Source organism: Eulemur rufifrons, chromosome 9, assembly GCF_041146395.1.
Source record: "Eulemur rufifrons isolate Redbay chromosome 9, OSU_ERuf_1, whole genome shotgun sequence".
In the NCBI taxonomy this organism is placed as follows: Eukaryota; Metazoa; Chordata; class Mammalia; order Primates; family Lemuridae; genus Eulemur; species Eulemur rufifrons.
Genome location: NC_090991.1, coordinates 24,564,969 through 24,591,508, shown reverse-complemented (window position 1 = coordinate 24,591,508; position 26,540 = coordinate 24,564,969). Strand labels below are relative to the sequence as shown.

General features: G+C 37.7%; 1 protein-coding gene across 1 annotated transcript in view; it reads right to left on the bottom strand.

The window, feature by feature from the left end:
• Positions 1 to 26,540, bottom strand: part of PPM1D (protein phosphatase, Mg2+/Mn2+ dependent 1D) — a 57,572-nt gene that overhangs the window by 15,367 nt on the left and 15,665 nt on the right. Inside the window, exons 2-3 of the mRNA XM_069481068.1 lie at positions 22,917 to 23,145; positions 12,892 to 13,016 (exon numbers count right to left, since the gene is read on the bottom strand). Of these exons, the coding sequence (XP_069337169.1) occupies positions 12,892 to 13,016; positions 22,917 to 23,145 (354 nt within the window). The remainder of the gene's footprint in view (positions 1 to 12,891; positions 13,017 to 22,916; positions 23,146 to 26,540) is intronic.

Below are 26,540 nucleotides of genomic sequence, written 5' to 3'. Positions count from 1 at the left end.
ATCAGATGATTCATATTCATAACCAGTTCCCTTATTTATTAATTTATTTATTTATTTATTTTTGAGACATAGTCTCACTCTATGCCCAGGCTAGAGTGCCGTGGTATTAGCCTAGCTCACAGCAACCTCAAACTCCTGGGTTCAAGCCATCCTCCTGCCTCAGCCTCCTGAGTACCTGGAACTACAGGCATGCGCCACCATGCCTAGCTAAGTTTTTCTATTTTTAGTAGAGACAGGGTCTTGCTCTTGCTCAGGCTGGTCTTCAACTCCTTCAAGCTATCCTCCTGCCTTGGCCTCCCAGAGTGTTAGCTAAAATTACAGGTGTGAGCCACTGTGCCCTTATTTTACCAGTTCAAAAAGTTTACATGGCTTTACCCAAAATCAAATAACTAGTAAGGATCAGAATTGGGCCTTTAACAATTTTTACTATTGGTCTAGCGTTTGTACACCAAAATGGGATCACAGAATGTCATGTCTATAGGTTCTGAAGGGAGGTACCTTGAACATTGGCAGAAAGAGCCTGCTTAATGTCCATTTCCCCTTTTTCCTCAACAGAGGGAACTTGAAAGGACTCCAGGAGAAAACAGACCTTTCTTCTGGTTCCAGTAAACTCTTCTCTGCTTGCTCCAGTGGCACATGGCAGCCAGCAGTACACAGGACATAGAGTGGTCCTTATCCCCAGGAAATTTCAGCACTACCGTCCCCACCCCCTGCAATCTCTGAGTGGCTTCCCACAAAGAGTTTCCCAACATTAATCCCCTCTAACACATTCTCAAAACTGCTTAAAATCATCTCCTTAAAACACAAATATAGGAGCAAGTGCTGTGGCTCACAGCCATAATCCTAGCACTCTGGGAGGCTGAGGCAGGAGGATTGCTTGAGCTTAGAAGTTAAGACCAGCCTAAGCAAGAAAGACCCCATCTCTACTAAAAATAATGACACCAGGGCAGCAGAGCAAAAGCAAAAACAAACAAAAAACTCCACAAAACCACAAATATAGGATGGATGGTGGTGATGGCTGTACTATGGTATAAATAACACTTTTTTTTTTGAGACAGAGTCTCACTCTGTTGCCCAGGCTAGAGTGCCGTGGAGTCAGCCTAGCTCACAGCAACCTCAAACTCCTGGGCTCAAGCAATCCTCCTGCTTCAGCCTCCTGAGTAGCTGGGACTACATGCACGCGCCACCATACCCAGCTAATTTTTTTCTATTTTTAGTTGTTTGGCTAATTTCTTTGTATTTATAGTAGAGATGGGGTCTCACTCTTGCTCAGGCTGGTCTCAAACTCCTGAGCTCTAGCTATCCTCCTGCCTCAGCCTCCCAGAGTGCTAGGATTACAGGCATGAGCCACCGCACCCAGCTAAAATGTATAATACTTAATACCAGTGAACCATACACTTAAAATGGTAAGATGGTAGGTTATGTGTATGTTATATATATTTTGTCACAATTTTTAAAAACATAAATCTACTTATGTTTCCCACTCCAACTCTATAATAGTTTACTATTGTTAAGATGAAGATACAATTGTTTTGTTTTGTTTTGTTTTGTTTTTTGAGACAGAGCCTCGCTCTGTTGCCTGGGCTAGAGTGCCATGGCATCAGCCTAGCTCACAGTAACCTCAAACTCCTGGGCTCAAGTGATCCTTCTGCCTCAGCCTCCCGGGTAGCTGGGACTACAGGCACACGCCACCATGCCCAGCTAATTTTTTTCTATATATATTTTTAGCTGTCCAGATCATTTCTTTCTATTTTTAGCAGAGACGGCGTCTCGCTCTTGCTCGGCCTCCCAGAGTGCTAGGATTACAGGCGTGAGCTACTGCGCCCCGCCAAAGATACAATTCTTTACCACAGCCCGTGAGATGTAGTATTTCTCATTTTATCCAGGTCTCTTATTCCCACATCTCTATTCCAGCTACACTGGCCTCCAGAGTCCCTTACATAACCATGAATCTTCCTATCATGGAGCTTTTCAAAAATGCTGTTTCCTATGCCTAGTACACCCTCTTTCTTCCTCTCTTCTAGTAATTCTTCAGATCTCAGTTCAAATATCCCTTCTCTGGTCTCTCTGGCTTGGTAAAATATCCCTACTTTTACATTCTTATTAGTACATATATAAGTAGTTAAAAATCAAAATTTTTGAGTTCCTTTTGTGATCATGTGATGAATACTATTCCTCTTCCCTAGACTATAAGCTCCACAAGGGCAACAATTATGTACTTGGACGTACAGTACAGTGCTTCACACATACTGCACTCAAAAAGTATCTGTTCAATGAATAAATGACTTGCAAGATTCAAATGCAATTACATCAGGCAGCCACTAGAAGGCACCTTTGCTACATTTGTGCTGATCATCAGCGCCTATAAGGGTACCAATTCTCTTTTCCCAAAAACTAAGAAAAATAGCCATAAAACCATTAGTATGGTGCTACATACTGGTATTTAATTTCCTTTAGGCCAATAAGTATTACCATACAACAAAGTAAACTCAAAAAACAATAATTCAGTTCTTTATATGTCAAAATCTCAAAGGTATTATTAGACGGGGGATGGTGGTACACCTTGCAGTTTGTCTAGTCGGAAGACTGAAGCAAGAGGATTGCTTGAGACCAGGAGTTTCAGTCAGCCTGGGCAACACAGTGAGATACTGTTTCTAAAAAAAATTAAAATAAAAGGTATTTGAAGAGAAAATGCTTATGTGATAGAAGAGAAAAATCGAGGCCGAGCACAGTGACTCACACCTTTAATCCTAGCACTTTAGGAGGATGAGGCAAGATGACTGCTAGAGGCCAGGAGATTGAGACCAGCCTGGGCAACACAGCAAGACCCTATCTCTGCAAAAAATAAGAAAAAATGAGGTGTGGTGGTACGTGGCTGTAGTCTCAGCTACTCGGGAGGCTGAGGCATGAGGATTGCTTGAACCCAGGAGTTGGAGGCTGCAATGAGCTATGATGACATCACTGCACTCTAGCCTGGGCAACAGAGTGAGATCTTGTCTCAAAAGAAAACCCCAAAAAACAAACAAACAAATGGACACCACAACTTTAATGTCTACTAAGTGCCTCAAAGGTAATTTGTCCAAAACTAAACTCCTAACCTCCCCTCATTACTGTTCCAAGTCTTTCCTCTGTCAGTCAATAGCAACTCCATCCTTCCAGCTGGCTCAGTGAAAACTCATGAGTAATAAGGACCCTTGCATTTGTTACTTCTGCTTAAATTCTCTCCCCCCAGACATTCAATGGTCTCCATGCCTCATCTCTTTACTCATCAAATATCATCTTCTCAGTAAGACCTCCTCTGACCATCTCATTTAAAATTACAACCCTACTCCCTCAACATTCCCTGCATTATTTTTCCTGGTAGCATTTCTCAGTATCTAACACAATACATATTCTACTTATTTATGTTAGTTTATCATATTTTCCCCCAATTTAGAAAGTAAGCTCCATGGATACAGGAATTTTTGACTGTTTTGTTCACTGTTGAATCTCCCCAGCACCTAGAACAGTACATGGCACATGGTGAAATGGGAACTATGTGCTTTTAAAGTATGTCTACAAATTCTTTGATATACTTGAGAATGGGCTGGATTTAGTGATTCAGTGCAAACATTTAAAATATGGAGCTGGCTTTTACAACAAGTGATTCAAAGCTTTCTTTGAAGTCTTGCTATGATGCCCAGTCTGGTCTCAAACTTCTGGCTTCAAGCCATCCCCCAACCTGGGCCTCCCAAACTGCTGGGATTACAGGCATAAGCCACCCCACCTGGCCTTGTAAATTATCTTAGAAGTAGATGCTCCAACTCCAAGCCTTCAGATGATTATTGACATCTTGACTGCAACCACATTAGAGATCCAAAGCCAGAACACTACCCAGTTAAGTTCCTGAATCAGAGAAACTGTGTGAGACAAAAAATGTTTTAAATTGGTTAAGTTTGAAGATACTCTGTGACACAGCAATAGATAACTAATACAGTGGGACTATAATAACCTGGCATAGTCACTTTGGGAAGAAATTTAGCAATACTTAATGAAGCTAAAGATGTAGATATCTATGAACTGAGCTTCTCCAACTTGTGTGCCTCGGATGGGTTATGAGTGTGGTCTTGGGGCAGCAGGTTGGGTCCTGAATAGCTAGAATCTCCAGCTCAGTCACCTTCAGCCTCACATAGCCTCCTTTGATTTGCTGTAGAAATATTTCATCTTCTATGAGTGTCATGATGCAAAAAAAAGTTGGTAAATAACGTACTATGACTCAGCAATTCCACTTCTAGTTATGTACTTTAAGGAACTCTCATGTGTGTATAAATAAGGACATATTTATTGCAGCATTTTTCATAATAGCAAATGCTTGGATGTAACATAAAAGTCCACCAATCAGGGTGCAGAAGAAGAAATTAGTTTTATATTGAAAATAAACTATATATAGTAGTTGATAATTAAACCAGAACTAAATTTATAAACATGAACAGATCTTAAAATGCCCAGTGAGAAAGTAAAGTTGAAAAGTTGTCTTAATTATGATGGAAAGCTGATCCAAAGATCAACAATTTTAACAATATTTCTGTGGACACAGAGCTATAAGAGACCATCAAAGTCTTATATTCTCTAGCTTTCTAGACAATGTAGAAATCCCTACTAACCACATAGGTAAACATTTAGCCACTTGAACACTCTTAATGAAGGGAAGGCACACTAAAGTTCACAAAGTAATTGTTTTTGTCAGCTGAAAAAAGTTTTGTTTTACCAAGCTAAAATCTGCTTCTCTTTTTTATAGCTCTTCACTGCAATTTTCTTTTTAAAAAACCATACTACTTCCTCTTCTAGATGATAGATCTTCACAAATATTAAGGCAGCCATAAGTGTCTTCAATATTTCTATTCCAAGCTAAACCTTTCCAAGTTATCCTGTGTCAGGTTAGCAGAATGGCAACACGATATAGTGGAAAAGAGTTTATATTCTTAAATTGGACAAAATTGTACTCAAATGCCAACAATGTAGACTTGGTCAATTTACTAGATCTGCTAAGGAAGTTTATTAACTGATACACTGGAAATAATTCCTACCTTCCCATGATTTTATAAAGTATAAAAATGAAATAACATTTAAAACACTTCTATAGTAGCTGGCACACCAAAAAAATCCCACTCAATTTGTTTTTTTTCTCCTACAAAATGATTTTAGGATCATCTTCAATTTGGTCACCCTCCTCTGGATGGATGTATTTTTAAGTACAGAGTATAGTGGCATAACCACTTCCTTATTCTGAATATTATACTATTACTGCATTCTAAAACTGCATTACTTTTTGTGGCCAAGTTACATTTAACACTGTTGGATTATATTATACTCATGACTAACCAACTATAAAAACATTCCTAGTTCTTTTCCATATGAAATGCTGCTATGAAAGCAGATATCTTCCAAATATTGTTAATGTTCTGTACTTAAGCCTTGTACCATTATTTTTTTTAATTTTAGAATATTATGGGGGTACAAACGCTTTGGTTACATGAATTGCTTTTGCATTTTGAGTCACAGTTGTGTGTCCATCACCCAGAGAGTGTGTATTGTACCCGGTGGATGTGAATTTACCCAATTCCTCCTCCCCCTCTCAAGCCTAGTACCTTATGTTTATTCCTATTAAATTTCATATTACTGTCAAGCCGATCTACCTTTTAAAACACTTTATTTGAAATAATTTCAAATGTATAAGAAGTTACAAAAATTAAAAGACAAAGAACATCCACATACTTCTTACCTAGATTCAATTATTATTGACATTTTACACCATTTGCTTTATCATTTTCTGTCTACATATACAGGTTGAGCATCTCTAATCTGAAAATCTAAAATTCAAAATGCTCAAAAATTTAAAACTTTTTCAGCACTGACATGACACCGAAGTGGAAAATTCCATACCTAACCTCATGTGATAGATGCACGTTATTTAAAACATTGTATAAAATCACCTTCAGGCTGTATGTATAAGGTGTATATAAAATATGTATGAATTCTGTGTGTTTAGACTTGGGCCCCATCCCCAAGATATCTTTTTGTTTGTTTGTTTGTTTGTTTTTGAGACAGAGTCTCGCTTTGTTGCCCGGGCTAGAGTGAGTGCCATGGTGTCAGCCTAGCTCACAGCAACCTCAAACTCCTGGGCTTAAGCGATCCTACTGCCTCAGCCTCCCGAGTAGCTGGGACTACAGGCATGTGCCACCATGCCCGGCTAATTTTTTTCTATATATATTTTAGTTGGCCAGCTAATTTCTTTCTATTTTTAGTAGAGACGGGGTCTCGCTCTTGCTCAGGCTGGTCTCGAACTCCTGACCTTTAGTGATCCACCCGCCTCGGCCTCCCAGAGTGCTAGGATTACAGGCGTGAGCCACCGCGCCCGGCCCCCAAGATATCTTATTTTGTATATGCAAATATTCCAAAATCAAAAAAAATCAGAATTTCAAAACACTTCTAGTCCCAACCATTTTGGATAAGGGATACTTAACCTATATATAAACATTCTGTGTGTATACATAATCATAATTATATATATTATATTTAATACTTTTAATCATAACCCACTACTGCTAAATACTTCAATATATACTTTCCAAGAATAAGTATATTCTCTTATATAACTGCAGCATATTTAACAGCTTTATATATCTTCATCGATACATAAAACTAATCTACTGTCTAACATCCATATTGCAAATTATCAGATGGCCTAATAATGTCCTTTCTCGGATCCAGTCTAGGGGCAGGAATACTATTTACCTGTAACACTTTTTTAGTCTCCTTTAATCGGGATTGAGGTTATACATTCTTGGCCAGACTACTGCACAAGGGATATAGTGTCCTTCTCAGTGTATCACACATCTGGAGGCACACAATGTCCAACTATCCCTCATTAGTGAGTTTAATTATGATCATCCAAAGTGTTGCCTGACTCCTCTACTGCCTATTTACTATTTTTTCTTTCTTCCAACTAAAAAATAGTCTGTGAAGAGACACTTCAAGACAATGTTAATATCCTGCTGCCTAAGAACTTTTGAATATTTGTGTAATATACAAAATCAAGAACACGCTATTTCTTTCTCCAGGTAGTTAACAAATGTGGAAAAAAGCTATGGACAAAACACAGGATCACATATATCAAGATTTCTGGCCAGGCACAGTGGCTCATGCCTGTAATCCTAGCACTCTGGGAGGCTGAGGTGGGTGGATCGCTCGAGGTCAGGAGTTTGAGACCAGCCTGAGCAAGAGCGAGACCCCCGTCTCTACTAAAAAAAATAGAAAGAAATTATCTGGCCAACTAAAAATATATATAGAAAAAATTAGCCAGACATGGTGGCGCATGCCTGTAGTCCCAGCTACTCGGGAGGCTGAGGCAGTAGGATCGCTTAAGCCCAGGAGTTTGAGGTTGCCGTGAGCTAGGCTGACGCCACGGCACTCACTCTAGCCCGGGCAACAAAGCAAGACTCTGTCTCAAAAAAAGAAAAAAAAGGATTCCAGGACTCTATTAGTAGAAATAAAACTAAATATTTCCACTGTACTTCAAACTGCTCAGACCACATCTTGCAGAGTGTCCTCAATTCTGGAACCACATTTATTGAAGGAAAAATCTAGAGGGACATGATGAGTATAATGAAGGATCTGAAATTAGCAGAGGAGAGACTAGAGACAGGTCAACCAATTTTAAATAGATAAATGATTATCATTATGCAACAGGCAAAATACGTACACTGCCCTGTTTTTGTTTCAGCACACAAAACTAAGGCCAAATATCTGAAAGATTCACAGAGGCAGATTTTTAACTCACAATAAACAATTAGAGTTGTTCAATAAAGTAGAGTTTGTACTTTGAAACATTTAGATTACTGAAAATATTCAAGCAGGAATTGAATTACTTGTCTGAATTACTCTAGAGAGTATCACTGGACTGAGGTGGAATGTCTGTGCCAGAAAACCCAGCTGATTTTCCTGCTGTCTCTCTACCACTTCTTCTCCTTTTCTTTCTCTGCACAGTCACTTAAGGGTTTCAAGGTTTATTTGAAACGTTTGGCGCACACACTGATATATACAAAATAACCCAATATTTACTTTTCTAAATTGAAGGTCGCCTTACTTTTAAACCTGGAGTAAAATCCTGCCCTCAGTCCAACAAATTCTTCATAAAAAGCCCTTTATTTTTTAGTAATATAAATTCCTTGCCTCTTGCACCCCCTTTCGAAGCTCAATAATGCTATAAATGGCAGTAGTCAATCCAAAATTTTACCATCTATCTGAAATGTAAGCAGCTTATCACCTTCCCTCCTCTTTTTCCTTGCTAACAATTGGAAGATCAATTGTGTCACATGCTTATACTATGAATGAATGACCTAGGTCAGTTGGACAGCCTTCTATTTCTACAATCTATTAAAACATATAAAGTGCCTAGAATATTGCAACAGGCCTCTAAGTGATAACCTTGCCTCCAATTTTATTTCCCTACAAACTTTAGCTATGTAGCAGCCAAAATGATCCTTTAAAAACAAATGGGATCTTGTCATTGCCCTACTTCAATAAATATCTATTATAATAGCTAACATTTATAGAGCCCTTACTAGGTGCCAGGCATTATTCTAAGCATTTTACATGTATTAGGTCATCCAATACTCACAGCAGTATGAGGTAGGTACCTGCTATAGTTTGAATGTTTGTCCCCTCCAAAACGTCTGCTGAAATCTAATTGGCATTGCAGCACTATCAGGAAGTGGGACCTTTAGGAGCTGATTAAGCCATGAGGGATGTACCCTCATGGGTGGGACTGGTGCCATTATAAAAGGGTGAGTCCAGCCCCAGCTTGCTCTCTCACCCTCTTACCTTTAGCCACATGATGACACAGCAAGAAGGCCTTTGCCAGATGCCAGTACCCTGATATTGGACTTCCCAGCCTTCAAAAAACTGTGAGCCTATAAATTTTTCCTCATTATAAAGTACCCAGTCTCAGGTAGTCTGTTATAGCAAAAAAACAGACTAGACAGTAGCATTATCAGGCCCTATTTTACAGATGAAAAATTGTGTCACAAAATATTAAGTAATATGCCCAAGTTTACACAATAACAAACAGCATGGGGAATAGAATCTAGGCATTTTGGATTCAAAATCCATCTCTTACCTACTATGGTATACTTCCTCTCCTACTTTTCAATCTCTTCTCAAAAATATTTAAAATAAAAACCAAACCTATTACCATGGTCTAGAAAGACCTGTAGGATTTAGTTCCTGCCTAGCCATAATGTCTTCAACAAACTCTTTACTTTGGCCTGCATAATCCTTCCTAATCTGTTAAGTGTCCTCATGTTCACCCTCATTTTATATCTTTACCTCTCCCCTCTCACACTGGCTTCACTCCTGTTCTTCAAAGACACCACATTCTCTTCTTCCTGTATTAGGATGCTTTGCTTTGAGACAACAACTTCCAGCTCAGGTTAACTTAGGCCAAAAGGCAACTTAGAATAAAATCAAGTAGCTCACTGAATAGACAAGAAGCTGGAGAACCAGGTATGGAAACAAGAGAGTTCCAAGCAACCAAGAAAGAAAACCCAATTTTATCAATGGGGCAGCTTCTGAAGGAAGCCAATCTCACTAGGATGAATTCACTACAATCATTTTTTTTTTTTTTTTGAGATAGAATCTCACTCTGTTGCCCGGGCTAGAGTACCATGGTGTCAAGCTCACAGCAACCTCAAACTCCTGGGCTCAAGCAATCCTTCTGCCTCAGCCTCCTGAGTAGCTGGGACTACAGGCATGCGCCACCATGCCCAGCTAATTTTTTTCTATATATATTTTTAGCTGTCCATATAATTTCTTTCTATTTTTAGTAGAGATGGGGTCTCGCTCTTGCTCAGGCTGGTCTCAAACTCCTGACCTCAAACGATTCTCCCGCCTCGGCTTCCCAGAGTGCTAAGATTACAGGCGTGAGCCATCGTGCCCGGCCCATTACAATCATTTTTTAAAAATTTTTTGTCTTTACTAGATTTAAATTTAAAATCCTAGAATAAAGAATCTGATTGGCCTAGCTGGGGTCATATGCCTGACCTTTTAATTGTTTTATAAAAGGACTCTAAATAGGAATGCTCAAACTAGGACTATTTAGTAAGAAAGAGATAATTTCCCAAAGGGAAATAAAGGTGTTAGTTAATAAGAAGAGAGAATATATGCTGGATACCACTCCTGCCCACGAAAAATCAAATGTCCACTGCCTAAGGACCTTTGCTATGGCTCTGCTGTGACTGCTGTTTTCCTTGACTCCTTTCTCCTCCTTCAGGTCTTACCCAAAACCACCTCTTTAAAGAATGCTCCTTGATCATCCTCTCTAAAGTAGGCCTCCTCTGCCACCCACTATCCCTCCACAAATTACTGGTATATCACCTTGTTTAATTCTTTTATGACACTTTAAAAAATGATTTTCTCATTTGTTTCTTATCTATTCCTTCCATTAGATTATAGACTCCTCAAAGATTAGGACTATGTACATTTGATCAAAGATCAATAAGAGACAGTACACAATAGGCAGAATAATTTTTTTTAAGAGACAGGGTCTCTTCTCACCATCCATGGAATGAAAAAAAACTAAAAAAAAAAATTTTTAAATAATAAAAAAAAAAGAGACAGAGTCTCACTCTGTCACCCAGACTGAAATATAGTGACATGACCATAGTTCCCTGCAGCCTCACACTCCTGGGCTCAAATGATCATCTCACCTCAGTCTCCTGAGCAGCTGGGACTATAAGCATGAGCCACTGTGTCTCCAGAATGATCTTTTTAAAAGGTGAATCAGATGTTACTCCTTAGCTTAATATCCTTCAATGCTTCCCATTCCCACTGCAATTAGATGAGAATGCAAATATCTGCCAAGAATAAGACCCATTTCCACCTCACCAGTTCCTAGAACATGCCAAGTTCTTTCCCACTTCGGGATCCATGCCTGAAATATTCTTCCACAGATTATTCATAAGACGAGTTCCTTTTCAGCTTTCAAATCTCAGCTAAAATAACACTTCCTGTGTCAGACACAGCGCTGTGTGCCTGCAGTCCAGCAGGAGGACTGTTTGAGCCCAGGCGTTCAAGGATATAGTGTGCCATCGTTACACCTATGAACAGTCACTAAACTCCAGCCTGGGCAACATAGCAAGACCTCACCTCTTTAAAAAAAATAATTCTTGTTGTTCAACAAGTCTAAAAGAAAAAAGCAAACAAAATAAAAGTTCCCAAAAACTCAAAAACACTTCCTAAAAGGGGCATTTCTATGAAATACAATACTAAGACACTAAAACAGGTTTTTCCTTCTAAATTATTTATCACAGCACCATTTCTTTCTTTCTTTCTTTCTTTTTTTAAAAAGCAGAGAAAGAGTTTGATATTGCAGGCACCATGTGAGGAGATGGGAGGAATTTCTCAGATCCATCTCCCTGAAAACTTGGGAGAAAGTTTTTAAAGAAAATTTGGCAGCAAAAGACTAGGCAATTGGTTCTGCTAACTGGCTGGGTTTGGGGCAGAACCTTAGGGGCATAGAAATTGCCTTCTTTGCTGAGTCGGTTCTTGGGTGGGGTTCGCAATACCAGTTGAGTCAGTTCCTCAGTATGGGCCACTAGTCTGTGGGTCAGCAGTTCCACCCGAATGCAGGGGCTGGAAGATAGCTCAAAAACTGGTAGTTCCAGTGCCTCACCCAACACCTGGGGCATTCGAGGGACTAGAGCTAATCACAGGACCCAAAAACAACATTGCAGCTTTTTGCTTTTGGCAAGCGCCACCTACTGGCAGGGAGGTCGATTTGCACACCCTTTAGAGCATTTACTGACTCAATCTTACAGGATGTGTGAGGGACCAAGGAGTGGCTATTTAGGGGAGCGCCTACCCCTCCCCACCACACACACACACACACACACACACACACACACACACAGAAAAACTGTGCTACTGGATAAGGATGGAAAGATCCTACCCTGGGGCCATAGCATACAAGCATTTAGGCCCCTCCCCCATGAACTCTTTATTTCTTTTATGTATTTCCTACTTTCTGATTATTTCATTTATAAACTTACTTCTTTCTTTATTGCCTATATCCCCAACCACATGGTTTTACTCCATAAGGGCAAAAGTGTATCATTATTATATCTCCAAAGTGTATTATAATGCCTGGCACCAAGTCAGTAGTTAAACAGCTATCATAAGAAAGAAGGTATAAATTTGTGTTTATTCAGAGAAATCTTCTTTAGAAAAACTACCCCATCTAGCATAGCCAAAGTAAGATATCTCAATAGCTATTATTCTCTAGGCCTTCCTTCCAAAACCAGGTAGATCAGAAAGATAATTATTTTTATTTCATCATAGACAACTGACTTTGCTAGCTAAAGGAAAATGAGCTTTGAAAGCTCCTAAGGGGAATGTTAACGGCTAAACATATTTTAAAACAGTTTTAAGACATGCATATACTTACATGAGTATAGATGGAAATCAGCAAAACACTGAATATGACTCATGATCAAAGGACAATTGACACTGAAATACAGACCTTAACCTTCCCTTCAATTAGGTTTCCCCCCCCTTTCTTTCAGCAAATAATATTCATTCATTCATTCATTCATTTTTGAGATGGGATCTCACTATGTTGCCCCAGCTGATTTCAAACTCCTGGGCTCAAGCAATCCTCCCACCTACGCCTCCCAAATAGCTGGGATTACAGGTACATGCCATCATGCCCAACTCAATTAGGTTTTAAAGCATTTAATATAATATCATCATATCTCCACATGCCAGGTAAGGGCTTAGTTCTCAGTCTTGTCTCATTTTACCACCATATATTGTAAAAAATCCAGTATGATTTCACCAAATTTAAGTCCTACTTACCAAGTGCTCTTGCTACTGCCAGAAAAGGAATCTGGTCAATAACCGTGCTCCTTCTAACAGGTCCATTGTGAGTGAGCCGAGGTCGTTTCCAAACTACACGATTCACTCCAGACTTGTTCATCACACTAAAAAATAAATAGAGCTCACATAAATACTCCAAATGATTAAAATGTAAGAACTAAGGTAGCTCAATGCATTAAGTAACTTAAAAAATAAAATTATATTACAAAATAATGACTTATCTGTTTCAGATATAAAGATACATAAGCCAAAGTTTCTGTTCAGAGAGGAAAGATAAAATAAAGTAGATTAGGAGAACGTGGAGATTACTGAAGTAGGCCAGACAGAACTGAATGGAAGTAATGTGAAGAAAACTGAATATAGATACCATGTAAAAAAAAAAAAAAAAAAAAAAAAAAAAGATGACCTAATGACTAAAAAAATTAGGAGGGAGGAAGAAGAGCTTATATAAATGGAGACTGAGGCCAGGCACAGTGGCTCATGCCTTTAATCCCAGCATTTTGGGAGGCTGAGGCAGGAGGAGGGCTTGAGGCCAGGAGTTCAAAGCTGCAGTAAGCTATGATCATGCCACTGCACTCCAGCCTGGTCAACAGAGTGAGATCCTGTCTCTAAAAAATAAAAATAAGTACACTAAATAAATAAATGGAGAGTGATTAAACAGTGATTAGACAAATTGAAAAGGAAAGGTTATACAGTTCTGAGGGTTTCAGTTGGGCACGGGGGAACACAATAGTACTTCAGTTTCATTATTTTACTTATTTATTTATTTTTAATTTTTTTTATTTATTTATTTGGAGGCAGGGTCTCACTCTCTCACCCTGGCTAGAATGCAGTGGTGTCACCACAGCTCATTGCAACCTCAAACTCCTGACCTCTAGATATCCTCCTGCCTCAGCCTCCCAGAGTGCTAGGATTACACGCATGAGCCACCACGCCCAGCCCAGTTTTAATTTTTTTTTTTTTTTTTTTTTTTTTTTTTTGAGACAGAGTCTCACTTTCTCACCCTGGCTAGAGTGCCGTGGCGTCAGCCTAGCTCACAGCAACCTCAAACTCCTGGGCTCAAGAGATCCTCCCGTCTCAGCCTTCCAAGTAGCTGGAACTACAGGCATGAGCCACCATGCCTGCCTAATTTTTTCTATATCTATTTTTAGTTGTCCAGCTAATTTCTTTCTATTTTTAGTAGAGACGGGGTCTCGCTCTTGCTCAGGCTGGTCTCGAACTCCTGAGCTCAAACAATCCGCCTGCCTCGGCCTCCCAGAGTGCTAGGATTACAGGCGTGAGCCACCATGCCCAGCCCAGTTTTAATATTTTTGATCTGAGAAATATACAGGAAATACCTCAGCAGAAATATCTACGTATTTAGATAGTTCCATAATTTGAAGTGTGAAACTAGACTCTGGGAAACAGATCAACTGTACAGATACACATTTGAGAGTTACAGAGTAAGAAAACCCTCCTGGCTGGGTGTGATGGAGTATGCCTGTAATCCTAGCACTTTGGGAGGCCAAGGTGAGAGAATCATTAGAGGCCAGGAGCTTGAGACCAGCCTGAACAACACAGAGACCTAATCTCTACAAAAAAATAAAAATTAGCCAGATATGGTGGCATGTGCCTGTAGTCCCAGCTACTAGGGAGGCTGAGGCAGGAGGATCACTTGAGCCCAGGAGTCTGAGGTTACAGTGAGCTATGATGACCCCACTGTACTCTACCCAGGGTGACAGAATGAGACTCTGTCTCAAAAACAAAAAACTTATACTCAAAACATAATAGAGATGGTCTGTCAATCTGTGCCTGGCATGACTGAAATAGAATCTGATGTAAAAGAAAACTCACCTTCAACTCAATTTAATTGTAATTTCTCCGGATTTAAAAAAAATTGTTAACAGAAAGGAAATATTCCTCTGGGAGGTTAGAAAAGGTGGTGGGGATGTAAGAGTAGCAAAGGAGCATTTCTAAGAAACAATTATTAGCCTATCTGATATTGGGATTCCCAAGACTCTCTAAGAGAGAGGACACTAAAATAATCTAGGCCAGGCGCGGTAGCTCATGCTTGTAATCCTAGCACTCTGGGAGGCTGAGGTGGGAGGACTGCTTGAGCTCAGGAGTTCAAGACCAGCCTGAGCAAAAGCGAGACCCCGTCTCTACTATAAATAGAAAGAAATTAGCCAAACAACTAAAAATAGAAAAAAATTAGCCGGGCACGGTGGCACATGCCTATAGTCCCAGCTACCCGGGAGGCTGAGGCAGGAAGATCACTTGAGCCCAGGAGTTTGAGGTTGCTGTGAGCTAGGCTGATGCCACGGCACTCTAGCCTGGGCAACAGAGTAAGACTCTGTCAAAAACAAAAAATAATAATAATAATCTAATTAGATCCCCTCACATTCAGGTCCCACATACACACAGAAACACTCTGATTATACATATAGTCAGCCCTCTGTAACCATGGGTTCCACATCTGTGGACAACCACTGTGAGTTGAAAATATTTGAGAAAAAAAAAGTCCACAAAGTTCCAAAAAGCAAAACTTAAATTTGCTGTGAACCAAGTACTACATTGAACCGACGTGAATGGAGTGATGTATAGGCATTGCATTAAGTATCATAAGTAACCTAGAGATGATATAAAGTATATGGGAGGATGTGCATAGGATATATGCAAATACTATGCCAGGTATCTGCAGGGGGGTGGTGGTGGGTGAGGAGTGGATCGTGGAACCAATCCCTCATGGATATTGAGAGACAATTGTAATCTAAATAATCTACAGGGGGAAGTTATGCAGAGCAGCTGGCAATAATATGTGATCTTATCAGTTATTTTTCTCATTATTAATGGTACTATGACATCCTGGTGTATATATATTACGTGAGCCTCTTATTACTCTTATTAGTTTACTATGCTGACTTTAAGTAGCATAACTTTATCCCTCTAAAACTGATGAACACTGAATATATCTGCACTAAAACTAAAATGACTTCAAGATTTGGAAAGCTGAAGACAGAATAGACACTCCAAAGGAATGTCACTATGAAATGCCCTATACCTAAGGAGCAGCCACAGCCAATTCTCCTCCATCTTTGGCCTTTTCATCTCTGCTCTAACTTTACAGAAATAAAGATGCTAGAGAGAGGTGAGAACAAATGGAATAAAAGTCCTGAGGGAAGCAAAATAAAGGTGTAAAATGCATAAATGAGAAAAGATCACTCTTCCTCTAAGCCAGGGAAAACAAGAATATTGAAGGAGAACAGCCTCAATCTTCTTTCTAAAGTAGAAGACAAGTTCATCTGAAGAGGGCAGGCCGGGAGATTTGAATAGTGCTGTTTCATGAAACTTCCTGCAATGATAGAAATGTTCATTCTGCACTGCCCAATACAGTAGCCACCAGCCACATGTGGCTATTCAGCCCTGTAAATGTGGCTAAGGCAAATGAGAAATTCATTTTTTAATTTTATTTAATTTTTTAAAATTTTAACAGCCATACGCAGCTAGTGGCGACTATACTGGACAGTACAGTGGAGGAATGAAACAAGTACAAAATGAACAGAAAATATTGTAAATGTTAATTAACATAGAACAGAAATTCCAGAGAATTGCTCATTTACCATCTCTTTTGAGAACTAGTTTAATTCTATGTTCTGAAATCAACATGTAGATCATAACAAGAGCTAAAACATCAAAGGCAATCATTTTGTTATATTACGCTTTCTTCAATGCTGATCTTCAAAAAGCAAACAGCAGAGTAAGGACTAAATCTGCCATTCACAAGAATCTATAAACACCAGGAGTTACGATGAGAAGAGATGTCAACCTTTTGCCATAATAACATCTTAAAACCCTGTTGTTCTTTCCTAAAACTGCTCCCTAGAAGTTAAGGCTTAATTACTTGAGTAATTACAATAGCGGCTTCCAATATAACTATACTAGGAGCTCTTTTGACATTTAAGGATTTTATGGTCTCTGTGCTTCTGCGGAACAAAATACAAATTTAACGGTACTGATTAAAACACAGGAGTTTTAAATCTAGTATAAAAAAAAAAACAAAGCAATATTATAAAAGAAGCTGCTTTTACTGCACTCCCTGTTGTTGTCCCGTATGATTAAAAGGCATATAAAAAGGAACAGCCTGACATGCAGAGAGCTGACTGAATAGCAACAGAAGGCTGGAAAAACAGAACACTGGCCAGTTGCCTAGGTTGGGGCAGAGGGAAGTGAGGAAATAACTTATAATAATAAAATAGCTCAATTTTTGCAAAAAGATACCTGCTCCCAAATGGCAAAGAGTCTCTGTCCAACTGTCCAGATGGTATGTTAGGTGATTTCTTAAAAAAAGATCAAAAAACCCCAAAAACCTTTTTTTAAAAATTATTAAAATTTTTAAAAAAGTATAATTTTAAAATTCAAGTCAAAAAATAAAGAATAGTTAAGAAAATTGTTTTTTTAAAAGGAAGATTAATGAGAAGGAAATCATGCCTACCAATACTAAGAACTATAATGAAGTCTGAATTTTAAAAATTATAGTACTAAAAAGAATTACCAAGAGACAGTTCCATTCAAGGGTCGTTCTACAATAAGCAATGTTACCTTATAACAGAGCTGACATTCCACGTTTATCTTAATCAGGAAACAGTGCAAGAAGAGGGTAAATTCAAGGTTATCTCCCACTGAAGAAGGGTTTTAAGCCTGCTACTCAGTAAGGAAAAGATATATAATTGTTCAAGTGGCTACTAGTAGTCATCTAGAAAAAAATATTAACTTGTATCTCTACTGCACAGCTTAGATTTTAAAATTTCAGAAGGACTGAATATTAAAATATAAAGGATGAAACCATACAAGTATTAGGTAAGTGGTTCTCAACATGTGGTTCCGGGCTCCTGGGGCGTTGCCAGAACTTTTTTCAGGGAGTCTACAAGGTCAAATTGTTTTTGTAATAATACTAAGACCATGTGTATACAGTGGAATTTTGAGAGACTACATGATTGGATATGATACTGTAGATTAAAGTTTCAATATTTGCAAAATCTGCATAACTCAGTGAACCAATATATTCCAAAACAAAAATGCATATATTACAAAATCATGCATGGGGACTACATACTATGATTCCAACTATACGACATTCTGGAAAAGGCAAAACTATGGAGACAGTAAAAATATCAGCAGTTGCCAGGAGTAAGGGGGGAAGGATGAAAAGGCAGAGCACAGATGATTTTCAAGGTAGTGAAACTACTTTGCATGATACTATAATGGTGGATACATGTTATTATGTATTTGTCAAAACCCATAGAATGTACAACACCCAGAATGAACCCTAACGCAAACTATGGCCATTGGGTAACAATAATATATCAATGTAGGTTCATCGATTGCAACAAGTATACCACTCTGGTGCATAATGTTGATAGTGAGGAAGACTGGTGGAGGGAGGGAGGTGCAGCAGGGAGTATATGGGTATTCTGTTTTTCCCACTAAATTTTGCTGTCAATCCAAAAGTGCTCTAAAAAATAAAGGCTATTAATTTTGAAAAGTATGCATGGATTAAAAAAAAAACATTCAATCAATGGCTCCTAACTGATAGACCAATGGCTGTGAATGTAAGACTACACAAAGTTCATCAGTACATTTCAGATACCACACTATAATCTTTAAGAAGCTATCATCTTTTGGCCAGTCCCAGTGGCTTATACCAGCACTTTGAGAGGTCAAGGCAGGAGCATCCCTTGAAGCCAAAGTTTGAGACCATCCTGGGCAATATAACAACACCCTGTCTCTACAAAAAAATTAAAAACTAGCCAGGTGTGGTGGCACATGCCTATAGTCCCAGCTACTCAGGAGGCTGAGGCAAGAGAATTTCTTGAGCCCAGGAGTTGGAGATTACAGTGAGCTATGATCATGCCACTGCATTCTGGCCTGGGCAACAGAGAAAGACCCTGTCTCAAAAAAAAAAAAAAAACAAATAAAGGGCCGGGCGCGGTGGCTCACACCTGTAATCATACCACTCTGGGAGGCCGAGGCAGGAGGATCACTTGAGGTCAGGAGTTCGAGACTAGCATGAGCAAGAGCGAGACCTCGTTTCTACTAAAAATAGAAAGAAATGATCTGGACAGCTAAAATTATATATAGAAAAAAAATATTCTACACGATAAGGGGGTGGAAGAAAAAATAAAAATAAGAAATAAAAAAAAAAAGGAAAAAAGAAAAAAAAAATTAGCTGGGCATGGTGGCACATGCCTATAGTCCCAGCTACTCGGGAGGCTGAGGCAGAAGGATTGCTTGAGCCTAGGAGTTTGAGGTTGCTGTGAGCTAGGCTGATGTCAAGCACTCTAGCTGGGGCAACAGAGTGACACTCTGTCTCAAAAAACAAAAAAACAAATAAAAGAAAAACAAATAAAGGAAGGAAGGATAGAAGGAAGGGAGGGAGGGAGGGAAAGAAGAAAAAGAAACTATCACTTCTTGAGTTTCAAAATAGTATCAAAGAAAAATATTCATACAGAGGCTATTAAAATACTCTTCCCTTTTCCAACTATATATCTATTTAAGACCAGATTTACTTCATCTACTACAACTAAAGTAACATTCACAAAAGACTGAATGTAGAAGATGATATGAGACTCTAGATGTCACTTTTTAAGCTAGACATTAAAGAAACCTGCAAACATGTAAAACAATGCCACTTTTCTCACTAAATAGCTATTTTGTTTAAATTTTCTTTTTTAGAGACAGAGTCTCACTCTGTCATCCAGCCTGGAGTGAGGTGACATGATCATAGCTCACTACAACCTTGAACTTCTGGACACAATCGAACCTCCGACTTCAGCCTCCTGAGTAGCTAAGACTACAGGTATGTGCCACCATGCCTGAGCAGCTTTTTTATTAATATTTTTTGTAGAGACGGGATCTCACTATGTTGCCAAGGCTGGTCTCGACTCATTACAGGAATGAGTCACCACATCAAGCCTAAAATGTTCGTTATGTAATACATAATGGGTTTATAATTGCCCTTTTTAAATGAATTAGCAAATAGGGTTCCCTCAGACCAAAAATATTCTTGTTGTACTAGTAGAAAACATAGAAGACTTTATTAAAAAGCCTCACTGTGTGCATGGCACAAATTCCAAAAATCGTTAAGAGAGACACTGATAAATTTAACTGTACTAAAAGAAACTTTCATGTGGAAAAAAGTTTCAGGAGTATCATCAAAAGACAAACTGAAAACAATACCCAAAATTCACATCACATACATTAGACTAATTTCTTTAATGTATAGGTAGCTCCTACACATTAATGTGTAAAAAAAGGCTAACAATATTCTCCAAAAATGAACAAAGAATATTAAAAAAAGGAAATAAAATGGCTCTTACACATAAAAAAAGATATTCAACCTTTTTCATAAGATAAATTCAAATTAAAACATCACCGAAATGTCGTTTTTTAACCTGAAATTGGATATGATCAAAAAGTTCATTAACTATGTTGTCAAACGCATTCATATGAATTGATGGTAGAAGTGTAAATTGGTACAACCCCTATGGAGATAAACACTTACCAAAATCAAAACACATTCCTCTTTGACCCCCAGCAATTTCGCTTCTAAGAAATGATACTACAAATATATTTATAGGTGTACAAAAACATGCATGTGCAGGATCTTTCCTTTTATAGCAGTATTTGAAGTAACAAAAAAACTAGAAATAAATACCCTTCAACAGGAGACTAGTTAAATACATGACAGTATATCTGTACATGGTACAGCTTCATCTTATATTTTACTGTATATAAATCTCTCTATTGAATGACGTACAGTAATACGGCGAGCCCGTAAGTGAAAGAACACTAGATGGCCTCTGCGACAGTAGTAGCTTAGGGACATTTCATGGTATATCCTGTTTTTTTTTTGGTTTTTGTTTCTGTTTTTTAAAGAGATGGAGTTTCACTATGTTGGACTTGAAATCCCAGGCTCAAGTGATCCTCCCATGCCAGTCTCCTAGGTGGCTGAGACCACAGGTGCAATATATCCTCTTTTTTTTTTTTGAGACAGAGTCTCACTCTGTTGCCCAGGCTAGAGTGCCGTGGCATCAACCTAGCTCACAGCAACCTCAGACTCCTGGGCTCAAGCAATCCTTCTGCCTCAGCCTCCTGAGTAGCTGGGACTACAGGCATGTGCCACCATGCCTGGCTAATTTTTTCTATATATTTTTAGTTGGCCTGCTAATTTCTTTCTATTTTTTTAGTAAAAACAGGGGTTTTGCTCTTGCTCAGGCTGGTCTCGAACTCCTGACCTCGAGTGATCCACCTGCCTCGGCCTCCCAGAGTGCTAGGATTACAGGCGTGAGCCACCACACCCAGCCTATATCCTCTTTTTATGCTATTTGAATTTTAACCAAATGAATGTCACCATTTAAAAAAATAAACATATATATAATCTCCTCACTCCAAATATTGTAAACATTTGGAATATTTCCATTTTATTCCCATGTCTCTGCATAGCTAACACTACAAACATAATTTTACAACCTGCTTTTTGTGACCCAATAAGCATTTCCCTGTATCATTAAAAAATTGCCATATATGTGGGAATTCATTATAGTACTCATCATTATTGAGGTTTGAAAATTTTAAAAACACCAATATTTTAATAAATTTATCTATAAACATTATTTTCAATAGCTATATCATATTCAATGTTATGAATATGTACTAAATATACTTAACCATTTTCCAGCTGTTGGGCCTGCAAGTTACTTCCAGCCTTTAACCATCATTAAACAATGCTGCAATCAATAACTCTATTCAAATATTTTTGTCCACATTTCAGATTTCTTCGAGTAGATTCCTGAAATTACTGAGTCAATAAACATTTAAAGCTATTGTTATGTGTTCCCATTTCAACAAAAAATTGAGGGGAATCTTCTTGGTTTTTAAGTCTTTGCTAACCCAATAGCAGGAAATGGAGTTTCATTTTAATAATGTTTAACATTTTCTTCAAATGTTTACTACTCCTTTGCATTATTTTTGCTGTTCAAACTTCCTTATCTATTCAGGGGTGGCAGTGCTTTAGTACTTTATTGATTTGATGAACTCATAGTTTAAGGATGTTAATTATTTTCCCCAGTTTGTCACTTCTCTGAAAAAGACCAATTTTGATTTATTATTATTATTTTTGGGGGGTAGAGGCGGGGTCTCACTATGTTGCCCAAACTGGTCTCAAACTCCTGCCTCAAGCAATCCTCTCACCTTGGCTGCCAAAAGTGCTGGGATTACAGGCATTGGCCACTGCACCCAGCCTCCAATTTTGATTTAATGAAAGCAAAAAAGAGAAGGCAATTAGTAAAATCACGGGAAGGCTTTTTTTAAAAATGATTATTTAGAAAATACTGGATTCTACTTAACCTGTCTGAAACCCTCAACTTTAAAAAACCAGAATTGGGATAATTTTTAAATTTTCTCATGTTATTCACTCCCTTGATTTTTAGAATAATCTTTTGTTTAAGTTGAATCATAAAAATATAATGCTGAAGTCAATTTCAGTTCCTAGTTTACAAACTACCTACACATTGAGACACTACTTTGAAACAAAGAACAGAAAATATTGATTTGAAAGGTTTTCAGTAAATCTGAAATCAAAGAAAAAAGCTTAAGGTTAATTCTAACTTAACTCTTTCCCCAAACCAGATACACGTGGAATCTGGAACTCTAAGAGCTGCTTAGTTCAGATTCTGAAGGTCATGCAGATCCATATTTATGTGAAAGGTTTTCAGTAAAAACCTTGTATGTATTGTTCCTTAAGGCCCACTGAAATATTATTTCCCTTTAGAGCCATTATCAGAAGTAAAAGTCAGTTCATAAAAATGAGATAAACATGAATGCACATGGGTACAACATTAACCAAAGTAAAAAACTCATAATACTAAGAAAGTAACTTCATTAAAAGGGAAAAGTAGGTCAATTTGGTTAGTAAACCATAAAAGGACTAAACAAAACAAAGAAAGACAAAATAGCAGAATGATTACCTCCCACCAAGTCCTTCGATTCGTTCTCTTTCCTTGGGAAGTTCTGGCTTATGGTCCTGTGTCACCTCCACAGCTCTGACAAAATCATCTTTCGGGTCATCTTGAATTCCAAGAACCACTCCTGAGTCACCTACATGAGCAACATACATCTTCATGCCCCGTATGATGACCACACTGGCAGTTGTCCCTGATGTGCTAGGAAGACCTGTCATAGTCTTTGGCCACTCCGCTGTAATAAGAAATAAAATATTTTACTTTTCCAGGTATAAACATTAATACAGAGTCAGACAACAAATGGCAACATATCCTGAATGAGTATGTTAATATTTGAATTAGCATAGGAAAAAATTTAAATACTGTGAAAACTACTCAGAAAGGATCTATGTTAATCTATCAATCAATACAGTAATAAATTGTTATAAATAATGTAATTATAATACACCTATCAAACCAATCCTAAGAGAAATATATTACAGGATAGATTTACTACTTCCACATAACTTAGTCCTAACTACATTTAGAGGCATTTTATATCACTTAGCCAAACACTTAGCATCTGTTCATTAATCTCTTTTCAAAACGATTTATTGAAAAAGTTATTTGTTTTTGAAATAATTATTTTGAATATTCACAACTTAACATGTATTGAGCAATCCCTGTATACCAGGTTCTGTACTAAGAGTACATGTACAGTCTCAAGCAGTACTTGTAATAAACCTATGAGACATAAGATTATCCCCAATATTTTCATCTTACAGATGAGAAAATCAATACTTTGAATGGTTAAGAAACTTGGCATAACTCAAATATTAAGAAGCAGAACCTCCATATATTTAATTACAACTCCTATATTATTTAGTTAAATCCACTATCATTTAACAATTCTGAAGTATTCTGTAACATTAAACAATTAGGTCATTAAATATGAAATGTCCGATTTCGAATCAAAAGTGTTGTTTATTATATCTGAAACAAGAAGCAGTTTAAATTAATCAAAGCGTGCACGTAAACTATCGACATAGTTTTGCCATCTTAACAGTAGCTTGTTTATGCCAGCCATGAAGAAGCCTGGAGAAGTGGTGATGACATCGCAAAAGGCATTTTTCACAGCTTCTTGAGAATTGAACATTTTTCTTTGCAAGAAGTGGCCTAAAGCCTGAAAGAAGTGGTAGTCAGTTGGTGCAAGGTCTGGTGAACACAGTGAATGAGAGAGATTTTCCAAGTCCAGCTTCTGTAGCTTGAGCAGCATTGTTTGTGCAATATGTGGTCGAGGAATCCGTTTTTCATCACACATGACAATACAGTATAGAAATGGTTTGCCTTTATGTCGTGACAGCAAAGAAAGGCAAGCTTCAAGACTATTTCTCTTCTGATGCTTGTTGAATTCATACAGAACCCATCTTTACCATGCAGATTTGTCTCAAATGATCCAATATTGTTGGAATAGTAACATCAAACCTTGGTGCTAATTCACACGTAGGTTGAGATGGATTCACTTCCACTACAGCTTTCAGCTCGTCATTATCCACTTTGGTCTCAGGTCGCCCACATGGTTCATTTTCAAGATTAAAATCACCAGAATGGAAATTCTCAAACCATCAGCATACTGTGGCATTCATTAGCCACATCCTTCCCAAACACTTTGCTGATATTTTGAGCTGTCTGCACTGCATTGGTTCCACAATGGAATCCATATTTGAAAATAACACGTATTTTTGACTTATCCATGGTTTCGCAAAAATTGCTCTAAAAAAATTAGAAAAATAATCACAAGCCAAAACATGCATTTGAAAGACTGAGGATGTACCTCTACAATAAAAATAAAACAAGAAGTGTCAACGTAAAATTGTCAGAGATATCAACTGTCAAACTTAGTACTTAAAGAAATTGGACATTTCATACTTAATAACCTAATACGACTTATAGTTCCTAATGGCAAAATGAATCCAAACACTGATATATTGTCCCCACCAAAATCTCACTGAAAGGACAGAATATAAATATCAGAAAAAGTCCACAGCAGTTATGAAACACATGCAACAGTCATAAGCAAATATGAGTTGTTCCCAGAAGTTTAAACAAATAGACTTTCTTAGCCACAAAGAAGAACTCTCTATTATATTCAGGCTAACTAGTTCTTTTCTTTACAATGCTATATACTCTGAAAACACATCCTCTGAACCCTAAGGTAACATGCATCTCCCCATTCCATTCCACAGATGAAACCCACCCTTACAGAATGCCCTGTCACTCACAGCAGAGGGCTACATGGAGTATATGAAATAATGACCTTCATAATTGCTCAGAGAAACCAGAATAGGGACCAATATTGATCAAGCTAGAAATTCATTCATACACATATATACATATATATACATATTATGCATGCATGTGTATGTATAAACAACCAAGAATTATCAGCTATTTGATAAAGGAATAAATAAGTTAATGCATGCAAAGCCACATGTAATAACACCAGACATGTAATAAATGATCAATAAATGTTAGTTCTTGTCATGACCATTATTTAAGAAATGCAAACAGATCATACCCCATGATCAAGTGGAATTTATCCCTCAGATGCAAGGATGGTTCAAAAAATGCAAACAAACATAATAAACCACATTAACAGAATGAAGGATTGAAAAATTATATTATCACCTCAATAGATACAGAAAAAGCAATTGACAAAATTAAACATTCTTTCATGATAAAAACTCTTAAAAAATTAGGTACAGAATGAATGTACCTCAACATAACAAGAGCCACATATGACAAACTTATAGCCAGTATACTCAAAGATGAACAGCTAAAAAGCTTTCCCTCTAAGATCAAGGATAAGACAAGGATGCCCACTCTCACCACTTCTATTCAACATAGTACTAGAAGTCCTAGCCAGAGCAATTAGGCAAGAAAAAGAAATAAAAGGCATCCATATGGGAAACTGTCTCTGTTTGCAGAAGACATGATTTTAATCCTTAAGACTCAACCAAAGAACTGCTAAATTAATAAATTCAGTGACGGATACAGAATACAAAAATCAACATACTAAAATCAGTTGCATTTCTATACACTAACAAACTATCTGAAAAAGAAATTTAGAAAACAACATCATTTACAACACAATAAAAATGAATAATACTTAGGAATAAATTTAATCAACGAAGTAAAAGATCTGTACACTGAAACTATAAGACATTGAAAAAAACTGAAGACATCATAAATAAATGGAAAGATAATCCATGTCCACAGATTGAAAAAATATTATTAAAATGTCCATACTACCTAAGGAGATCTTCAGATTTAATTCAGCCCCTATCAAAATTCTATGGCATTTTCCACAAATACAGAAAAAAATCCTAAATTTTATATACAACTAGAAAAGACCCTAAGTAGCCAAAGCAATTTTGAGAAAGAAGAATAAAGCTGGGAGGCATCACACTTCCTGATTTCAATACCTACATTACAAAGGTATAGTAATCAAAAAAGTACAGGGGCAGGTGGAGGTAAAACAACAACAATAAGATATTGGCATAACAATACACCAGTGGAACAGAATAGAGATACCAGAAATAAACCCATGTATATACAGTCAACTAATCTGTGACAAAGACTCCAAGAATA